The following is a 16690-nucleotide window of genomic DNA, read 5'->3' as shown; positions in this document are numbered from 1 at the left end:
CTAATTTCAGTTACGTTCTTTCCCTCTTTGGTCTCGTCCCGAATTTCACATTCCAGACAAATATTTAAAGGTCTGTAAAACCAGGCAAGTTTCCAAAATATTTCTAAATGAAACTGCTATAGGTGAGGGAGCAGGGAAAGAAGGCAAAGCTTATAGGACAAAATTTGAATAAACTGGCCGAAAATGTGTTGGGAAATCTATCTAGATTGCTAGAGCAATGGGTGAGGTTTCAATGAGGCATAAACATTCAAGTTGCTGACAAAACCAACATGTTTCATGATCACTCAAAATAGTCTGCTTGTCATGGTGCATTGCTTTATTATTATTATTAATAGTAGTAGTAGTAGTAGTAGTAGTAGTAGTAGTAAGTCACTGTTTCTCTTAAATTATTTTCTTTTTTAGTATTCAGGAAGTGAAAGCATTTAAGAAAACATTCAAAATTCTGAGAATATATGTAAGTGAAATATTTAATGTCTGTTTTTCATAAAAAGTTACATCATTTACATAGGGTTCATTTGTATATAATAAAAATTTCATCATAATGAAAATTTTCTGGAAAGTATTTTATATGTTAATTTGTTTAACATATGCTTTGGATTTACAACTAAATAGGAATAGTTTAAAAAATTCTTTCTTCAAATACTCCCTTTAACAATTAAAAAAAAACTCATTTCTAAATATTTGTTTTACTTCCCACTTGCTCCTTTGTTTGTAATATCATAAGTAACTTGAACTATGCAAAGACTGGATCTTTTCATAGTTCAGAACATATTGTATACTTCAATAAATCTGCTCATTGCATAGCAAACACGTAAACTCATAGAGAATCTATAAATTTTACCCTAAAAAGTTGAAATTTTACACAATAATTTATACTGAGTTTTATTTATGTTGTAACTTAGGTTTGCTTTTTTATTTTTAATACATGTGTCAGTAGAATACAACAAATGAAAATAAGTCATGAAAAAATAAAGAAAAAAAAGCAAGTAAGTAATTTTACCCTAGACTACCAGAATTAAACTTCATTAAATTGTTTGGATTTTTTCCTAACTATAGCAAGTTGTGAATGTACTGTGCTGCCTCCTTAAGACAGTGTTCAAAATTAATTTCAACAGTGTGTGTTTAACATAAAGTTAACTATGTTTGCATCAAATAAAATGTTTATTAATGAAAGCTATTTATCATACAAGAAACAGCAAAGATAAGTCATCATTACAGAGATGTACACTAGAGGTGACAGATGTAAAAGTGCATGCAGAGACTTCTGTTTAAAAAGGAAGTAATAAACAATAATACTAAAATTACTGGGGTTTGATCCCTATACTCTTAAATGAGTGATAGCTTTTCTTTGAATTTACAATTGGAAAATGCCATTAACAGATAGGACTAATACACATTAGCAAGCAGGAGAAATGAATGTTTTTGGACTTTATTTTACAGCTATTGTTGCTTGACAAATGTGTGGGAACTTTTTCAATAATAATTTTCTTCCAATATGGGGTGGGCATATTACTGCCAGGTTGCTCTGGTTTATACAGGTTTATCTAGTGTTTTTAAACCACATAATTTTAAGCCTTCGTTTGTGTTAGACATCATAAAGAACAGAAGTTTTGTTAACATTCAATAAATGACATTTATGTCTCACTCTCTCTCTCTCTCTCTTTTTTTTTGGCTCAATAAGTTTTTAAATGTATGATTATCATAACCTAATAGTGTCTTTGTCTTCACTGCAGTGGATTTCCGATCAAACTTTTCCCCTTCTTTTAATACTTTAGGGAATTTTCAAACGTCGGGATGTTTGGCTGTAATGCCCCAAGATTTGTTCTCCCTGAAAAAAATCATAGTGACAATTTATTAACTACAGAGCAACTTGGCTTTTAGGGGTCTGCAATTTCTATTTAGATTTACAAATATCCATTTGTGCTCAATAGACCTAACATTAAATCTTAATCATATTTAAGGTTTCTTTTCATGCAATTACTTTATCTGCTAATTTTTTTATTCTGAAAATTGGACTGAGTTAAATCCATGGGGCATTACTTGTATTATAAGCACATATATTTAAAGGTACTTCAAGATTGATTTACACTGCATATGCAATGGTGTGTGCATTTAATATGAATCAGAAGTTTGAAAATTTAAAAACTGGTTGTATGTTTGAATATTTAAAAAATTTTCCACTACCATTTTAATGCCTTTTACATAAAGATATTGAAAACACACTAGAACAGGTAAACTTAAATAAAACTTATGGGAAATAAAACTCCTTAGATTCAAAATGGTTTATTCACACAAATTTAATAGGATATATCACAATTGTTTGGTCCATAAATATTTAGGGGAAATAGTTTCTATACAATGCATTTATCAATAAACAAAGAAACATGGACAATTTTGCTAGACCACTTACTGTACTATAAACACGAAGCTCAATATATAAGATTATTGAATTTATCAACTATATTTGAAAGAGTGCACAACTGCTTTCTATGACATGTTTGTCCCCTCTAACAGGATACACCATAAAAAGAGTTTCAGAAATAAGAGGTAAAACAGTACAAAACTAGTGAGGTGTCAAAAGGGCTTAAAACAGTTAATTTAACAAACAACACATATAATCCTGATTTTTCACAAACTTACTTCCAAGTTATATCATAAGGCACATAGGAGAACTGAGTTATAATTAGTCTACTTAATAAAGTAGATCTATAGTACCATATATTGTTCTGTCAAAGAACAAAATTTATAAGTATCAATATTTTACCTGTAAAAGTGTATTAATAAGATCTCAGCCTTACCAAGGTTGTTTGGTCTGGTTAGTGGTAAATGCCCAAAATGTAATAGAAATATGAAAAGTCAAGATTTAAGCTCCATATAAGATGATAACCACACTTGCTAAATATATAATGGCAATCACACCTTTCTTCTGTTACAGTGTTAACTTATCTTCCATCATCTTTTTTTAAAAAATAAGCTACTTTCTGTGCTAATTTTCTAAAGACCCTGAGCAAAAGTTACAATAATGCACTTTAATGTGGGCAGTGAACTGTCAATATGTAACCACACATTTATACAGCCAGAAGGACACCTTTAAAATCTATTAAACAGCCACTCAGACCACCAGAGGAGATTTAAGGGGTCCAAAAAAGTGGAAAATATGTGCAAAGTTATTCTTAACAATCCACTAAAGCAAGACATATATCTTGACTTCTTTTTTATTTTTTTAGGAAATCCACAATCTAATTGGTATTTAACTACAACAGAAGCATATAGATGAACATTCACCACTGCCCAGACCATTAAGATTTTACCTTAAATTAAAAGAAAAAAAATGCTACTGTAAACTAGGAAATATATTCAGATCAGCATCCACAAGGCTTCTGAGTTTATCTACTTTAAAACTACTAATTTCAAATCTCTAATGCCAGAAAAGTTTATGTGTGTGTGTGTGTGTGTGTGTGTGATACATTAATCAAACTATGCAAAAATAAAATAAAGCAAAACAAAACCAAAGAATTCTCATTGTTGGTGTTAAGTTTACTGAGTTTTTTTTAAAGCATTATTCATAAACAATGCCAGATACAATATCATGGTACAACTGAAGCCAATTAATAGAGATATTAATTAAATCATACCAACTTTTTGACTTCTTAAAAAATCATATTTTGCTTATTTCCATTTTCCCTAGGAAAAAAGGTAAGGTAGAAAGAATATTTTCAGAGTTGTGTTTGCTGTTGTCAGTTGATTTTTCTTTTAGCTTTCGGAGATCAAAAGTATAGAATTTCAAATTCTATGTGGAATTTTCATAGGAGTTTTACAGGAAGTTTAAGTATTTTTTAAATATTGAAGAAACAAAGAACTATTAAGAAGGTTTTTAGGTTGTACATCCCTAAAAGAAGGAAAAGTCACATACGTGGAGTAATTTCCCACCTAACTAATCAATGCTATTTAAAATTGCTCTTATTAATGCTTTTGCTTAATCATATTCCTTATTTGAATCAAGAGTTCAGGTAAGAAATAGCAATACTCAATACATTCTTTCAGTTATAAAATTTTAAAAATGTGAAGTTTCCAAAATTTCGTAATCACATATACAACTGCAAGATTTTAAAAATAGCTAATTAATTACCTGGTTCATCATTAACCTAATCACTTAAGCAGGAATATGATTATTTACCCACATAATATCACTCTTAACTTTTTTCTTCGAGATTCTGGAAATAAGTAACATACAATTTTAAGAGGCACTTATTAGAATGATTCAAAAGCTCCCCTTACCAATTGAAAGACCTAATTGCTTAAAGGAAAAGAAAAAAAAATTCCAAATACACTTTGTAGACAAAATATGTTCACTTAAAGGAGACAATACTGTAAACTCATTTGCCAAGTGGCTGCAGATGCTACACACCAAGCTGTTATTTTTATTCCCCAAATATTTTGTGGGTTAGAAGGAAGAAAAAAAAAGGCTTGTAAATAATAAAATAATAATAATTAGAATAAGAAGAAGAAGAGGAAGAATTTAAAAAGAAAGAAAAAAAAAACCAATGTTAGAAAAGGTTCGTTAAGGTAGTTTGTGAGGGGCTTCCGGATTCGTGGCTGTCCATGTTAGAGGTCACAGATGTCACTACAGTGATAGTGGGATTGGTCAGGTCTGTTAAAGTGGTCGCAGTGCCGGGTGGAGTGAGAGCGCCGCTGTCTGCTGAGGGCGGGGCCGGAAGCGACGTGCCATCAGCTTTATCAACACCCCCATTCTCCTGCCGCAAAAGGTTCCTTCTGAATTTGGCTCGTGCGTTTTGGAACCAAACCTGCAAACCAATCCCAATTGATTTCTTTACCGATGTTTATTTTTATATATTTTTTCTCTCTCTCTTCCTTTCTCTCCTTTTTTGTTTTAACTTTTATCTTTTATCTCTTTTTTTTTTCCTGATATATTTCTTTTAAATATAATTGTTTATTTTTCTTGAGAGGGAAGGGGTGCTTTCTTTTTTTTCCTCATTCTTTCGTACCATAGTGACTCAAATAATACTATAGATTTGTTCTCTCTACTGCATGTGTCCCCTCCCAGCATTAACCAATGCCACTTGGGACAACTGATGCTCACATGGAGATACCATGAAATGAAAGCACAGAGATAAATCAGGGAAGATATGCCTTCATTCCTCGACTGTTGTCTTATGAGAATGAGGAGAAGCAGGTCGGCTAAAACTACTGCAAAGTAAGAACCACTCATAGGATGTGAACGTCATTTGAAATAGAGTTTAAGATATCCCTGAGTCTGACACCCAGTAAGTATTTTTCACATAGGAAAAACTCTTCCAGGGCCACAGACCCCAAATAGCCAGAGACTATGTACCAGAATTAAAACTGTCTGCTATTCATCACTGAGAAATGAGAGAAGATCACAGGAGACTCCTGGCAACCCATTATAATTTCATATCCTTATATTCTTACCATGATGAATTTGAGGAAGCAATTGGACAGCAGAACTAACTCCCACTTTTTAATAATGGTTTGTTAAAATGAAAAAAAATATTTGCTCCAATATTTGCTGAGATACTAGCATAACTTTTAGCTTTGGGGCAGTTGGGGGGAAAGCCTGCCTGAATTTGGAAAGTCCTAATGTGAGAGAGGCTGCCAAGAACTCAATGGAGTAGGACAGTGCTAGCAGATCCCTCACAAATCAGCGCACTGAGCCTAACATGAATGGAAATCTCCAGAGCCATGTCTTGAGCAAATGACAACATTTGCATTTGTACAGGAGTGAGGCAAGCTGAGCTGGTTTTGGAGACACATCTCCCTATCTGTAGGGAGAACGTGGTTGCATCTTGTAAGACCCTGGATCTCTCTTTGAGTACCCTCCAGGAAGCCCCTGCAAGTCTCAGTTTACCCCCTAGGGAAATAACTAAGATAAACTAAGAAGAAGCAGAATAGGAAATAGCCACATCAAGCCAAGCGGGGAAGAGAACTATTTACTGGCAAGGGGATGGGAGATGTATGCACAGCCAATGATGGAGGTGTCTTACCTGCAAAACTCTTTTGGTCAGGCCTGTTTTCTGAGCAAGTTGCTTGAGGTCCTTGGCATCCGGATTGTGGTTGATGGCAAAGTAGGATTTCATGGTCCGGAGCTGGTGGTGCTTGAAGGAAGTTCGCATGCGCTTGGTCTTCTGAGAGGGTGGATAAGGCTGCTGGTCCCGGTCCAAGTGGTCTGCCTCATTCTCATTACAACCTGTTACAGTAACAGGGGAAAACAACTACTCAGTGGAAACTCCTGCATAAATGGAAATGACAGTGGGCTAATGACACTGTTATGATAATAAAGTGACAGAGAAAATGGCTGTCAACTCAATTATGAACAATATCTAGACAAAAAGAAAGAAATTAATTGCTTCCATCAGCCAAACTTGTCTGTTAATGTGGACAAAATAAAAATTTACCTAAGAGGAAAAAATATTAGATAAATCCTCTCTTTTGCTTGATGGTTGATAAAAACCTTTGGGAAAATGAATAAACCCTAAGTAGGGCACAGGAAAGAGAGACAAGAGCAAAGGGAAGAAACATATTTACATATACCAGCACCCCACTGCCCACATCTATATCTTCAAGACTGGACAATTTGAGACTCTACATTTTTTGTTTGTTTCTGCAAAGACATGTAATTATGTGAAGGCACAGCTTTTTATCATAAGAGACATGGAAAACAAGTATTTCACCCCTCATGTTTGAAGTTTTCTGAGAACCCACCAACTACGGAAGAATTTAAGTCACTTATAATTTTTAACATTGTTCATATTCCTAGAGCTTTCTAAATGAGGAAGAGGAAAGTGGTTAAAAATGGGGAGATGTTAGAAAATAAATATTTGCAAACTTCTTATGTAATCCTAAGAATATTATGTTTGAGGGCTTTCACCTATAACTGATTAGCATAAAGCTATGCCAGGAAGAAAATACTGTTCCCTTGGAGTTATTCTAATAAATATTTCTGAAAGAAAATGAGCCTAGCCTTCTCCTCACTCAGTTTATGCCTGAAGCATGCCCCACAGCTCACAGCTGATGGTGCGTATTTCCAGTCTCACGTCTTGGTTCCTTTTGCTCTGGATGTGTGTGTGGGATGTGATGTGTACCACTGGCTGGGCTGGCAGAGACAGGGTGGCATCTTCTCTTCCCTTGGAAAGCTCTTTCTGGCACCAAGGGCAAAACAAATCAGTCTTTGAAACCAGCTAAAAAGTCATCATTCCCAGGATGTAAAGCTGAACATTTAAAAGGTCATTCCAAAAACCTGCTGGCTCTGTATAGGAAATACGACTGCAGAATGAAAACATTTTGATAAATATTTGCAGATTCAGCCAAATTTGCAAATTTAAGCACATGGTAATTTTTTTCCTTAAGCCCTTATTTCATGTATGTATCTGATACATATTCAAATTTCATCATTCTGTATTTTAATGCATTATTTAAAAATCAACCTGATCATGTCACTCAGAAGAGAAAAAAAAATTTAAGGGGGGCGGGGAGTACCAGTATCCTTCCAAAAATCTCCAGTACCCAAAAAAAACAAACAAAAAAAGTGAGGCATCTCTTAATACTAGTTTTTTTTTTTTTCCTTCAGCTTACCAAAATGTTATCTGCCTGCTTGCTCTGGTTAGAACTACTTTTTTTTAAACAATATCTAGCACATTTGAAAATATCAAGTTGAACAGTCATCAACAGAGACCAGCTGCGTACAAATCTCATTTGACAAGAAATTATCCCTGATGTAATAAGACTAAGCAGGAACTAATGACTAGGCTTGTATTTCCATGAGATATATACATGGGAAGACACACTCTGCAAAGCACAGGTGAGTTCTTTTTGGGAAAAGACTGTATCACATTCACTTCTGGAACTCCCGAGTCACACAGTGGGATAGAAACTCAACAAGATTCAATCAAAATTTAAAATGCTTTGTTCATCAATAAAATTACAAGCAAATGCAAAATCAAAATTATCTGGAAGGAATCCAACTCCGATATATACATTCAAATGTAAAACATAAACTTCTTAAGCCTGACAGAAATGGTAACATATACCCAGAGATAGCAGAGAGAATATACTTTACATTTTACCCTATTTCAGCCCAGTGGGGATATGTCAGGTTCAAATAGTCTATAGAATTGTACCTTTATATCCTCAAATGGATGAAACAGCAACTCATGACCTACTATAAAACCATACTTATCTCCAGTAAACTGAGCCATATTTCACAGCCAGATTATAAATGTACCCACAACAAAATGGACAAAGAGGGACACAATATCATCCATGGCTTCTTCAAATAAGAATTTCATTCCTATTGTAAGTGAGTAACTTTTCCTGAATGACACATCAAATTGAAAATTACACTTGGGACAGAAGCCTTAACTTGGTGTTTAAATAATTCCCTTATCCATTCCTCCTCCAACATGGTAATATTTCTTAGAAATAAATATGATTCCCAGTTTAGCTATATAATCACTAGTCTTTAAAATGAATTTTATTAAAAATAATTGCAGTAATATTTGATGAAATTGCTTTCCTGAATATGTACTCTGTGTCCATTATTGCTGATTTAAAACTCAACAGAGCATTTTAGTGCATTAATTATAATTGTAGAGCTTGTTTTCACATGAAATATACAATTCAGGGTATAAAAAAGATAGGTTGTCAGGTCTTTCTTCAACAGATATTACTACATACAACTTTCATATGACTATGTTTTCACTTACATATACAACTTAATAGAGAAATATATTTTTCCACGGAGTAATTCAGTTCATTTCCATAAATTATTTGCATTTAACTACAAATATATTATGTAAACTTGCAAATGATTTTGTTCCCCCATAGCCTGTTTCTAAAATTTTAGGGGTATTTTCCTCTCTGGATTAAAAATTGTCTCAAACTTCCACCTGCAAATACACATCCAGAATTGCCAACATTAATGAGAAGATATAAATATTTTATTTTCAGTCACTTATGAGATGGTCACTTACATCAAGTAAGTTTATGTTCTTCTGAAGGTTTGTAGCCTTCTGAGAATTAACTGATTCCTGAGAGACCACTAGGGGTCAGTGCCAGGCTAATTTAACAACAATCGGGAACTTCAGAAGTTTAGGTAGAAAGAACCTAAGGAAAAGAGGTTCTGAGGAGTGGCCAAGAAATGAGTCTCTTCATTAATGATAAATTACCCAAACAGGAGTTGTCTATCCTAAACTAATTCTTCTCACCCCTGGAGGGCTTTATTCCAATCCAGTTTTCCAGATAAATGTTCCATGTCTCCTTCAAAAATATCTGCCCAATTAATTTGCACAAAGAAGTATAAACTAAATTAGGAAAAGTCTCATTAAAAGGAATTTGCCTTATGTCAAGAACTAACTGACCTCTGAAAGTTTCATATCTTCTTTAAGAATCTCTGAATGATAAATATGTTTTGCATACATATTTTTGAAAACATATCTCTAAATTATATTGCATTTCATATCAATGTTGCCCTGAATTAGGCTTGTTTATAATTAAACAGAAATGGTGATCTAAAATTCAAAGGAGAATAAAATAGTGAGTTAAAACTGTGGGTCCGTTTTATTTCCTACATTTTCACATAATTTTAACTTACTAAGGGGTTTCTTTCCCTAGTTTTGTAACAAACTGGCACCAGATTCATAAATACTATTTTAAATTTTGTGTGTGTGTGTGTGGGGGGGTAATGTCTGATCAGGCATCTTAAAATTCCTCTAGATTTATTTCTAACTAATTTTAACGAATGTATACTATTTACTCACATCTCTGGGGAAAAGTCCAGTAAGGATGGAGTGGATATAGTTGAGTGAGTGATGCAGGTTAGTGGGTCTGAGCAACTTTTCTCTTTCATGACTAAGACTATCAACTTTCTCAACAATGTATAGCAGCACTAATTTGCAAACTAAAGATCTAAGTAGTTCAGAAAGAGGTTTTCATTCTTCTTAGGAAATGTATATGTATTCTAATTCTCTTCAGAGAAGTAAGAGAAGCTAAATTCTATTGTTCCTAAAGTTTCTCGGATCTTTCAACATAAAGTAAGATTCAAGGCAAAATCAAATTTAGCTAATTAGATTAAATAAACTAGAGAAAAGCCAGACTTGCCCACAGTTTAGCTAGAAATCCCCACCCTTCTGGACTTTTATCAGGCTGAGAGATTTCCTCTGTCCAAGGGACCAGCTAGTTATGTATGAGTCCATCTCTCTCTCCTCTCGCTGCCCCCCACCGCCCCACCCGCCCCACCGCCTCTCTCTCTCTCTCTCTAATTAGGGCATTAAGGCCTTGGTGAGTGGCTTGAGATTCCAATGTCATCTTCAATTAATAAAGAACAATTAGTGCCTTGCCTGTCCTGCCCCAGGGACCACGCATCAAAGGACATGAAGTGTGTGCACCAGGCAAAGTGGCCCCTAACCAAAACCTCTGCCCCAGCGCAGCAGGGGCCAGAGCAAGGGTGCGGTGGGCTGTGTCTGCCAAAGATTGCCGAAACCTAGTACTATGCCCACATTCCTCATGCAAAACAACCTTGGTGAAAACAGTCCCAGGAGACTGCCAGCCCTTTTGCCTTGGTCCACAGACCCACTGTCCCGCTAGGGGCAAAAGCAGCTTGGATGGGCTCTGCGTTCCCATTATCCCTGAGATGACACCCACTGCACCTGCCCAAAAGCATTTCTCCTCTGCAGTTGGGAGGGGGACCCCAAGAGAGAAGCTAGGAGAGGGCTGAAAGAGTGCCTGCTAATCCCATGTGGCTTCCTCTGCAAACTCTCCTAGTTCCCATGTTCACACTGGCTGTGTGACCTTAAACAAACCACCTAACTGGCTGAGCATCATTCCTTTATCATTAAGCAACAACATCAAGCATCACACCAGATATAAGGGCTGGAAGAGAAAAAGCACGTGTGATTTTGCTTCATGGTTTGCCAGGGTATCTGGGGTGGTCATGATTATGGAGTTGCCACAGTTAGGTGGTTCCCAAGATTCCTCCCAGGAGAATGGTTTCCCCTGGTCTGAGACTCCTGCTTGCCAAAATTCCCAGACAGGTTTGGGCCTGGGCCAGGGCCAGGGTCAAGGCAAAGCAAAGTCAGAGAGTCAAGGTCCTTAAACTCCCCCAAACTGAGCCAGGACTTTCTGGAATCCCTTTTCCCAGCATTTGGGACTCACCAGAGGAGCTTCTGTGATACTCAGTGTAAGATAATGGTCTTCCAGTCCTGTCAACATAGTCACCTGGGGGATGGAGGATGGGGAAAGGCTACCAAAAATGGGAAACTGATGTATGTGTGTGAGACAGACTGATAAATGATAGGCATGCCCCTAAAGCATGGAGGAAAGTGTGCTCTCAGCCTGTTGCCTGCATTTTGTTTTTAATTAAGAGAGGGGGCTGGTGGAGAACAAAAGAGCAGCCTGAGATACTACTAAGCCTCCCCAGTGGGCCTGCCCTGGAGCTTCTTTCATTTGGCTGGGGTCTGGGGTCTGGATATCTGGCTGGTCTATCGCACAGGGAATGAGTAGGCTGGATGAATACCCTGACCTACCAGAGGCTCAGGCCAGCTCAGCGGTGGAGAGTGCTTCCTACCCCTACAGCTGCTTTTTTGCCAAAATCAGGGATTCAGTTTTTCAACACTTGCCAACTGTGTTGCTGATTAAGTTTGGGCTGGTGACCACAGCCTCTGCCCCCTCTAGACAGACTGGGGTTAGGCTCTGAAGTTTTGGGTCCCCCCCCCCCCTTCAGTATTTAAGAAAACCTCATCCAGGATCTATAATTTGGCTTCCACAAAGGAATTGCCTTGGGGCTGTTTTGCTCCAACTGGGAGCCAGAAACTAATGGGCTCATTAACTAATGGGCAACAAGGATTTGGCTCTGCCTGTTTGGGGGAAATCACTATAGCCCCATAGTTATAAATGTGTTTTTTTTTTTTCTGCAACCTTAATAAAGTATTGTCTCTCCTCTCCCACTCCTTTCCTCTTCCTTCCTTCTTCCTCTCTCCCTTTTTCTCTTCCTTCAGATTGAGAGGAAGTTGTATTGAGAACACGGGCATTTTGGACAAAGTACCCTCTTTGCAGGCAGATCTTGAAAAGGGAAGGGGCCTTATTGAATCCTCCTGACAACCTGGTGACCGGAGCTTCACTGTGTAAGGATGCCGGCCCACCTGAGTTGTAATTGACGATGTCTACTCCCAGCGCTGGGCTCTTCCTCTTCCGAGGCCGCCCCTTCTGCACCGTGCCGGTGCCATTGAAGTAAGGCAGGGCCAAGCCGCCACTCTTGGCCGCCAGCTCCGTGTAGCTCATCTGTGGAGGATACTCCCCTTGCAAGAGGGTCTCGAAGTGGGCGCGGCAGTACACCAGGCTGTCCTTCATGCCGAAATGGTCGCCTGTGGTCAGAGTCTTGTTGCAGGTAGAACAGGTGAAGCAGCTCAGGTGGTAGACAGAGTCTCGGGCACGCATGACCATCTCAGAGGCAGAAATGCCAAGGTGGCAGCGGGCACATCTCTGCACAGAGAACCTTCTGGAAGGAACAGAGGGGTCAGGGTACTTGCTGATCTAAGGACAAGCCACTTCCACCTGCAGTACCTGGGTTTGGCTGCAGTAGTCAAAGACTGAGACTTGGGAGGGCTCCAGTAGGACAAGTCACTGGGCCCACTTTCGACATCAATTTATTTGCTCATTGACCTGTTCTGGTTCTGGTGAACCAGGACAAAGATCCATATATTAAAGTCAGAAAATTGTGTACTAAACTTCAGTTTCTTTCTCTGCATCTAAAAAGAGAGAGAGAGCAAACAAAAACCTGCAGTAGCTAGTTCACAGCACTACTGAAAGAATATTAAATTGCAAATCCAATTGAACAGCTTCATTGACTACAAAATAGTCTTGAATGAAGGTATTATTATTATTATGCCTGCACATTTGAGCGTGCCTGAAAACATACAGCCAGCCTCGGGAAATGACAATTTTGTAGAGAAAGGTTATTCTTCTTTAACCACCTCCCATCTGCTAAGTGCTGAGCTAGGTCACTTATACATAGTTCTGTCTTTTCCAATCCAGAAACAACTAGAAAGAATCAATAAACATGCCTGATGCTGAGTTTTCTCTCTAGTCTAGTGTTGACTAGCCGTAAAGGGAACTCGGCAACTAAATGACTTGGGTTTTGGCAGTGGGGTTTATTCCTTTTCAGTCATTTACAAGGTCATCTGCCACCCATCCAATTGCTGCTTCCCGGGCCACCAGTTCAGTTCCAAGGCACCAAGTTACTCAGTTTGTAGTAAGCGGAAAAAATCGAAAACAACAACAATTAAACAAAAAACAAAACCACTCAAGTCTCAGATAATTAACTAAGACCAGCCCATTCACTCTATCCCAGATTTTACCCTGTTCTGTCAACAGTTCTAGGAAGAGAAGGGAGTGCATGGTAGTCACTGATAACTGCTCTAGCTAGACCTTAGGTGTCTATTGTCATCCATCCTCACCAGACATCCAGGGGAGTGCAGCTTAAAGGCATATGCTGTAAATTCCCCCAGGTCTGGAGAATGATAACAGTACCCTGAAGGGGCAAAATGTGGAGGATGAAGAGGGGACTCCAGAATCGGGCAGGTGCCCCCGCCCCTCGCCAGCCAGCCGTACTTGGTGTCAGGAAGGTGTATTTGAGGGGAGTACCTGTAGTAATCCTCCTTGCAGTAAATGCTACCGTCCTTGGCGAAGCAGGTGAGCTCAGATTCCAGAGCTAGCTTACATTCACAGCACTTCAGGCACCTCAGGTGCCACTGTTTGTCCACCGCCAGTAGGTAGTACCTGTCCGAGATCTTGCCCCCGCAGCCAGCACACAAAGCCGGCTTCTCGGGGCTGAGAGGGGGCATGCCCTGCAAAGCAAGCACACACAAGGCTGAGGAGAACGCCTGGTGTAGCCACACCATGCGGGATTCCCTGCTAGGTTGCGCGAATCCAGGGCGCAAGCCAAGTGCCCAAGAGAGGCTAGGGTCAGGGGCCACAGCTCAAAGGCAAAAGTCGGGAAAAACATTTGCAATTTCTACCTTTGTGGGTCAGTTATCTTCCAAGTTGGCATGAACTGGCATCGGCGTCCTCCTACTATTACAAAACTAAAGACATACCAACCATCCCAATCCTAGCTTTAAAAGAACGGAGAGCCTATTTACTATAGTTTGGTGAGTGTTGTCAAATTAGAGATAATTACAAACTTCAAATTGTGGCTTTCGAAAAATACAAAAAATCAAACGGAACTTGTAATTAGGAAGTGAAAAGGAAATTTAAACTAGCACAGATTGTGTTTGCACAAAACAATAATATTGCTATTCGGTTTCTCTAAATTTGTACAGATGCAACATTGAAATCAAAAGCCAGGGAGAGAATGTAATACCCGTGCTGTTAAATTGGTCAGCTTTGTTTTGGTTGGGATATATTTAGCAGATCCTACTCTTTCCCGATTTTCAGAATGTTTGGTCCTGTTCCTGCTAAGAGTGTGAAGTGACTGTTCCTAAAGAAGGACCAATGTCCAGTTTCCTATACACAATTCCTCTTTCCCTGGCATCAGCATAAACACAAGAGAACTTTGTCCTGAAAATCTGGTGCTCAAATTAAGCTTCCCACCTGGATCCTGAGATAACCAAGATGCTCACCTTGAGGAGCCCAGCTTCGGATCTGGTTACTGCTTTTTAGTTTTAAATAGAATAACCACAGAAGGAAAAAAAGAGTTATATTTGGATCTTTTCCTCAATACTAGCAGAAATGAATTGGACTTCCACAGAAAATTTTGCCGGACGTGGAAAAATAAAGTTTCCCCCTTTACTCCAATTAGGGGACCGCGCTGAGTTAGTGTTGCAAATGTGGACAAATGCACACATTCGGCTCTTTGACGCGATCCAAAACACCACTGGCCGGGCATGAGCAGTCAGTCTCTTGGGGAAGTTTTGTGATACAAGAGGGTCTACACAGCACAGTTTGGCTGGAATCATTTCCGGAGACTTCCAGTAAGTTTTCTTTCTCCGGTTTATAAATGGGAAAGGGAAACACTTAGATTACTGGTATTTTTTAAGAGAACATGACTTTTATTATTACCAATAATAATAACAGTGGTATTTGATTACTTCGTTTAAGGGTTAGAAAGTTCTTGCTTTTGGACTGGGTGCCTCGCTCCTCCGCATTTTTAAATTTTCCCCTACACAAGACACCCGCCCAGCCCGGGAACCAAACCAGTTCTGCATGGATAGAGGAACTGAGCCGGGATGCCGAAGACAAAATCTCTGGGTTTGGGGTGCCAAACCCTGAGAGTACTGAGAATTGGAAATGGACCGGTCGCTTCTGAGTATACTCCAAAGGTCCGGTCTTCTGGTCCAGAGACTAAGCTCACCCGGGCTCCTTCTTGGCCGGGACGCCTGGGTAGCAAGCGGTCTGACTATTGCCTGCGCCGTTTGCCCTCGGGGCTGCGGGATCCTCCCTGGGGAGGCGCCCGGGAATTCGGGGAGACTAGAGAAAGGAGTTGGTAGTTTGCAGAAGAGGACGCCCCTCTCCTTCCACTGCTGACCGCCCTACTTGCTCGGGAACAGCTGCGACAGAGGGAAATGAGCTTGGGGTTTAGTAGTAAAGGCATTTCAAGTCAGAATGGGACCTTTCCTATCCCGGCAGAGCTAGGTAGACCGGTGAAAACCCAGAGATCTTCAACAAGATGTCCCTACCACGCACCATTCCCAATCTGGCCAGGCCAGAGAATGGAAGTTCGTTTTAACCGAGCGCGCAGGGGCGCTCGGCTACCGCCACCGAGGGGCAGTTTCTTACCGCGTCGCGGCCGTTGAGCTGAGTGCCTTTAGCCAGACGGGCCTCGGTCTTGGATCTGCGCTCCATCTCCTCCATGATGCCTTGGATGTGGCCTCCGGAGATGCCGTGGAAGAGCATGGCTGGGGGGCGGAAAGGACACGAATTGTCTTCTGCTCGGCACCCCACTATTTCCATAAACACACACCCGGGGTTCTCAGCTCATCCGAGTGCTGGGGCAAAAGGGACCGCAGAGGGCTGCGCGATGTTGGAACGCAGAGGCGCGCGGGGACAGAGGGCAAGAGGCAGAGAGCAAAGAAGAAAGAGTCAGACAAAGTGAAAATAGGCCTACTTGCAGAGGGAAAGAGGGGGAAAAAATAGGCGGGGTGGGGGGACTCTGGCGTCTCCCTGAAGGAGATGTGCAGAAAACAAACAAACACGGGCGGAGGGGAAAGGCGAAGGCGAATCTTACTGCTCCGAGAGATCGAGTTACTAATGGGAAACAACTGCAGCGGGAGGGGGGGGAGGAAAACAAAAATCTGGTGAAGAAAGAAAATAGTTTTGAACACAAAGAAAGAAGACGAAGTGCTATTTTCAGCGGTCCCTGGCTGCTTGCAAGTTCCCAGTGCCTGTAGGTTGGGTTGGGGACTGCTCCTGCCGGAGCTGTGTCCAATTTGTTAAGAGACTAAAGCCAGCCCATTTTTGATAATTTAGTAGGAGGAGTTCTCTCCCTGGAGCTGCCACGGATTTTTATTCAGACAACAAAGACCTGTCATACTCCTCTCAACCCCCTGGTGATGGGCAAGCAGGGACAAACATTACAAAGGGGTGGGGGGATGGGGGCAGTAGGAGGGGGGCATTTACCTCCCCATAACACTCGCGTGCGCGCGGACACACACACACACAC

At 39.8% G+C, this 16690-nt stretch overlaps 1 protein-coding gene across 2 annotated transcripts; it reads right to left on the bottom strand.

Annotated features, from left to right (window-relative positions):
* Positions 1–1139: 1139 nt before the first annotated feature.
* Positions 1140–16433, bottom strand: Lhx9 (LIM homeobox 9). Of its 2 annotated transcripts, none has more exons than XM_015483798.2 (5): positions 15808–16433; positions 13675–13877; positions 12174–12529; positions 6024–6226; positions 1140–1828 (listed from the first exon to the last, which is right to left on the bottom strand). In XM_015483798.2, the coding sequence occupies exons 1-5, from the start codon at positions 15979–15981 to the stop codon at positions 1772–1774; spliced, it is 993 nt and encodes a 330-aa protein (XP_015339284.1). In that variant the 5' UTR covers positions 15982–16433; the 3' UTR covers positions 1140–1771. The 2 variants fall into 2 exon arrangements, with proteins under 2 accessions (XP_015339284.1, XP_015339282.1); XM_015483796.2 differs by lacking the exon at positions 1140–1828 and adding an exon at positions 4462–4805 and having other exon boundaries at positions 15808–16416.
* Between the last annotated feature and the right edge of the window lie 257 nt (positions 16434–16690).

This window comes from Marmota marmota, unplaced genomic scaffold, assembly GCF_001458135.2.
Source record: "Marmota marmota marmota unplaced genomic scaffold, marMar, whole genome shotgun sequence".
NCBI classification, from domain to species: Eukaryota; Metazoa; Chordata; class Mammalia; order Rodentia; family Sciuridae; genus Marmota; species Marmota marmota.
Note: the sequence above shows the minus strand (reverse complement) of the source record. Positions and strands in the feature narration are given on the sequence as shown.

Bases quoted from the DNA above. Each gene is read 5' to 3' on its own strand.
- Lhx9 (XM_015483796.2), bottom strand. From the start codon at position 15,981: ATGGAAATAGTGGGGTGCCGAGCAGAAGACAATTCGTGTCCTTTCCGC. The intron at 12,530-13,674 runs GTACTCCCCTCA...TGTTCCTTCCAG, and splicing joins TGCAAGGAGGATTACTACAG to AAGGTTCTCTGTGCAGAGAT. The intron at 4,806-6,023 runs GTAAGACACCTC...ATTGGTTTGCAG, and splicing joins TGACCAAAAGAGTTTTGCAG to GTTTGGTTCCAAAACGCACG.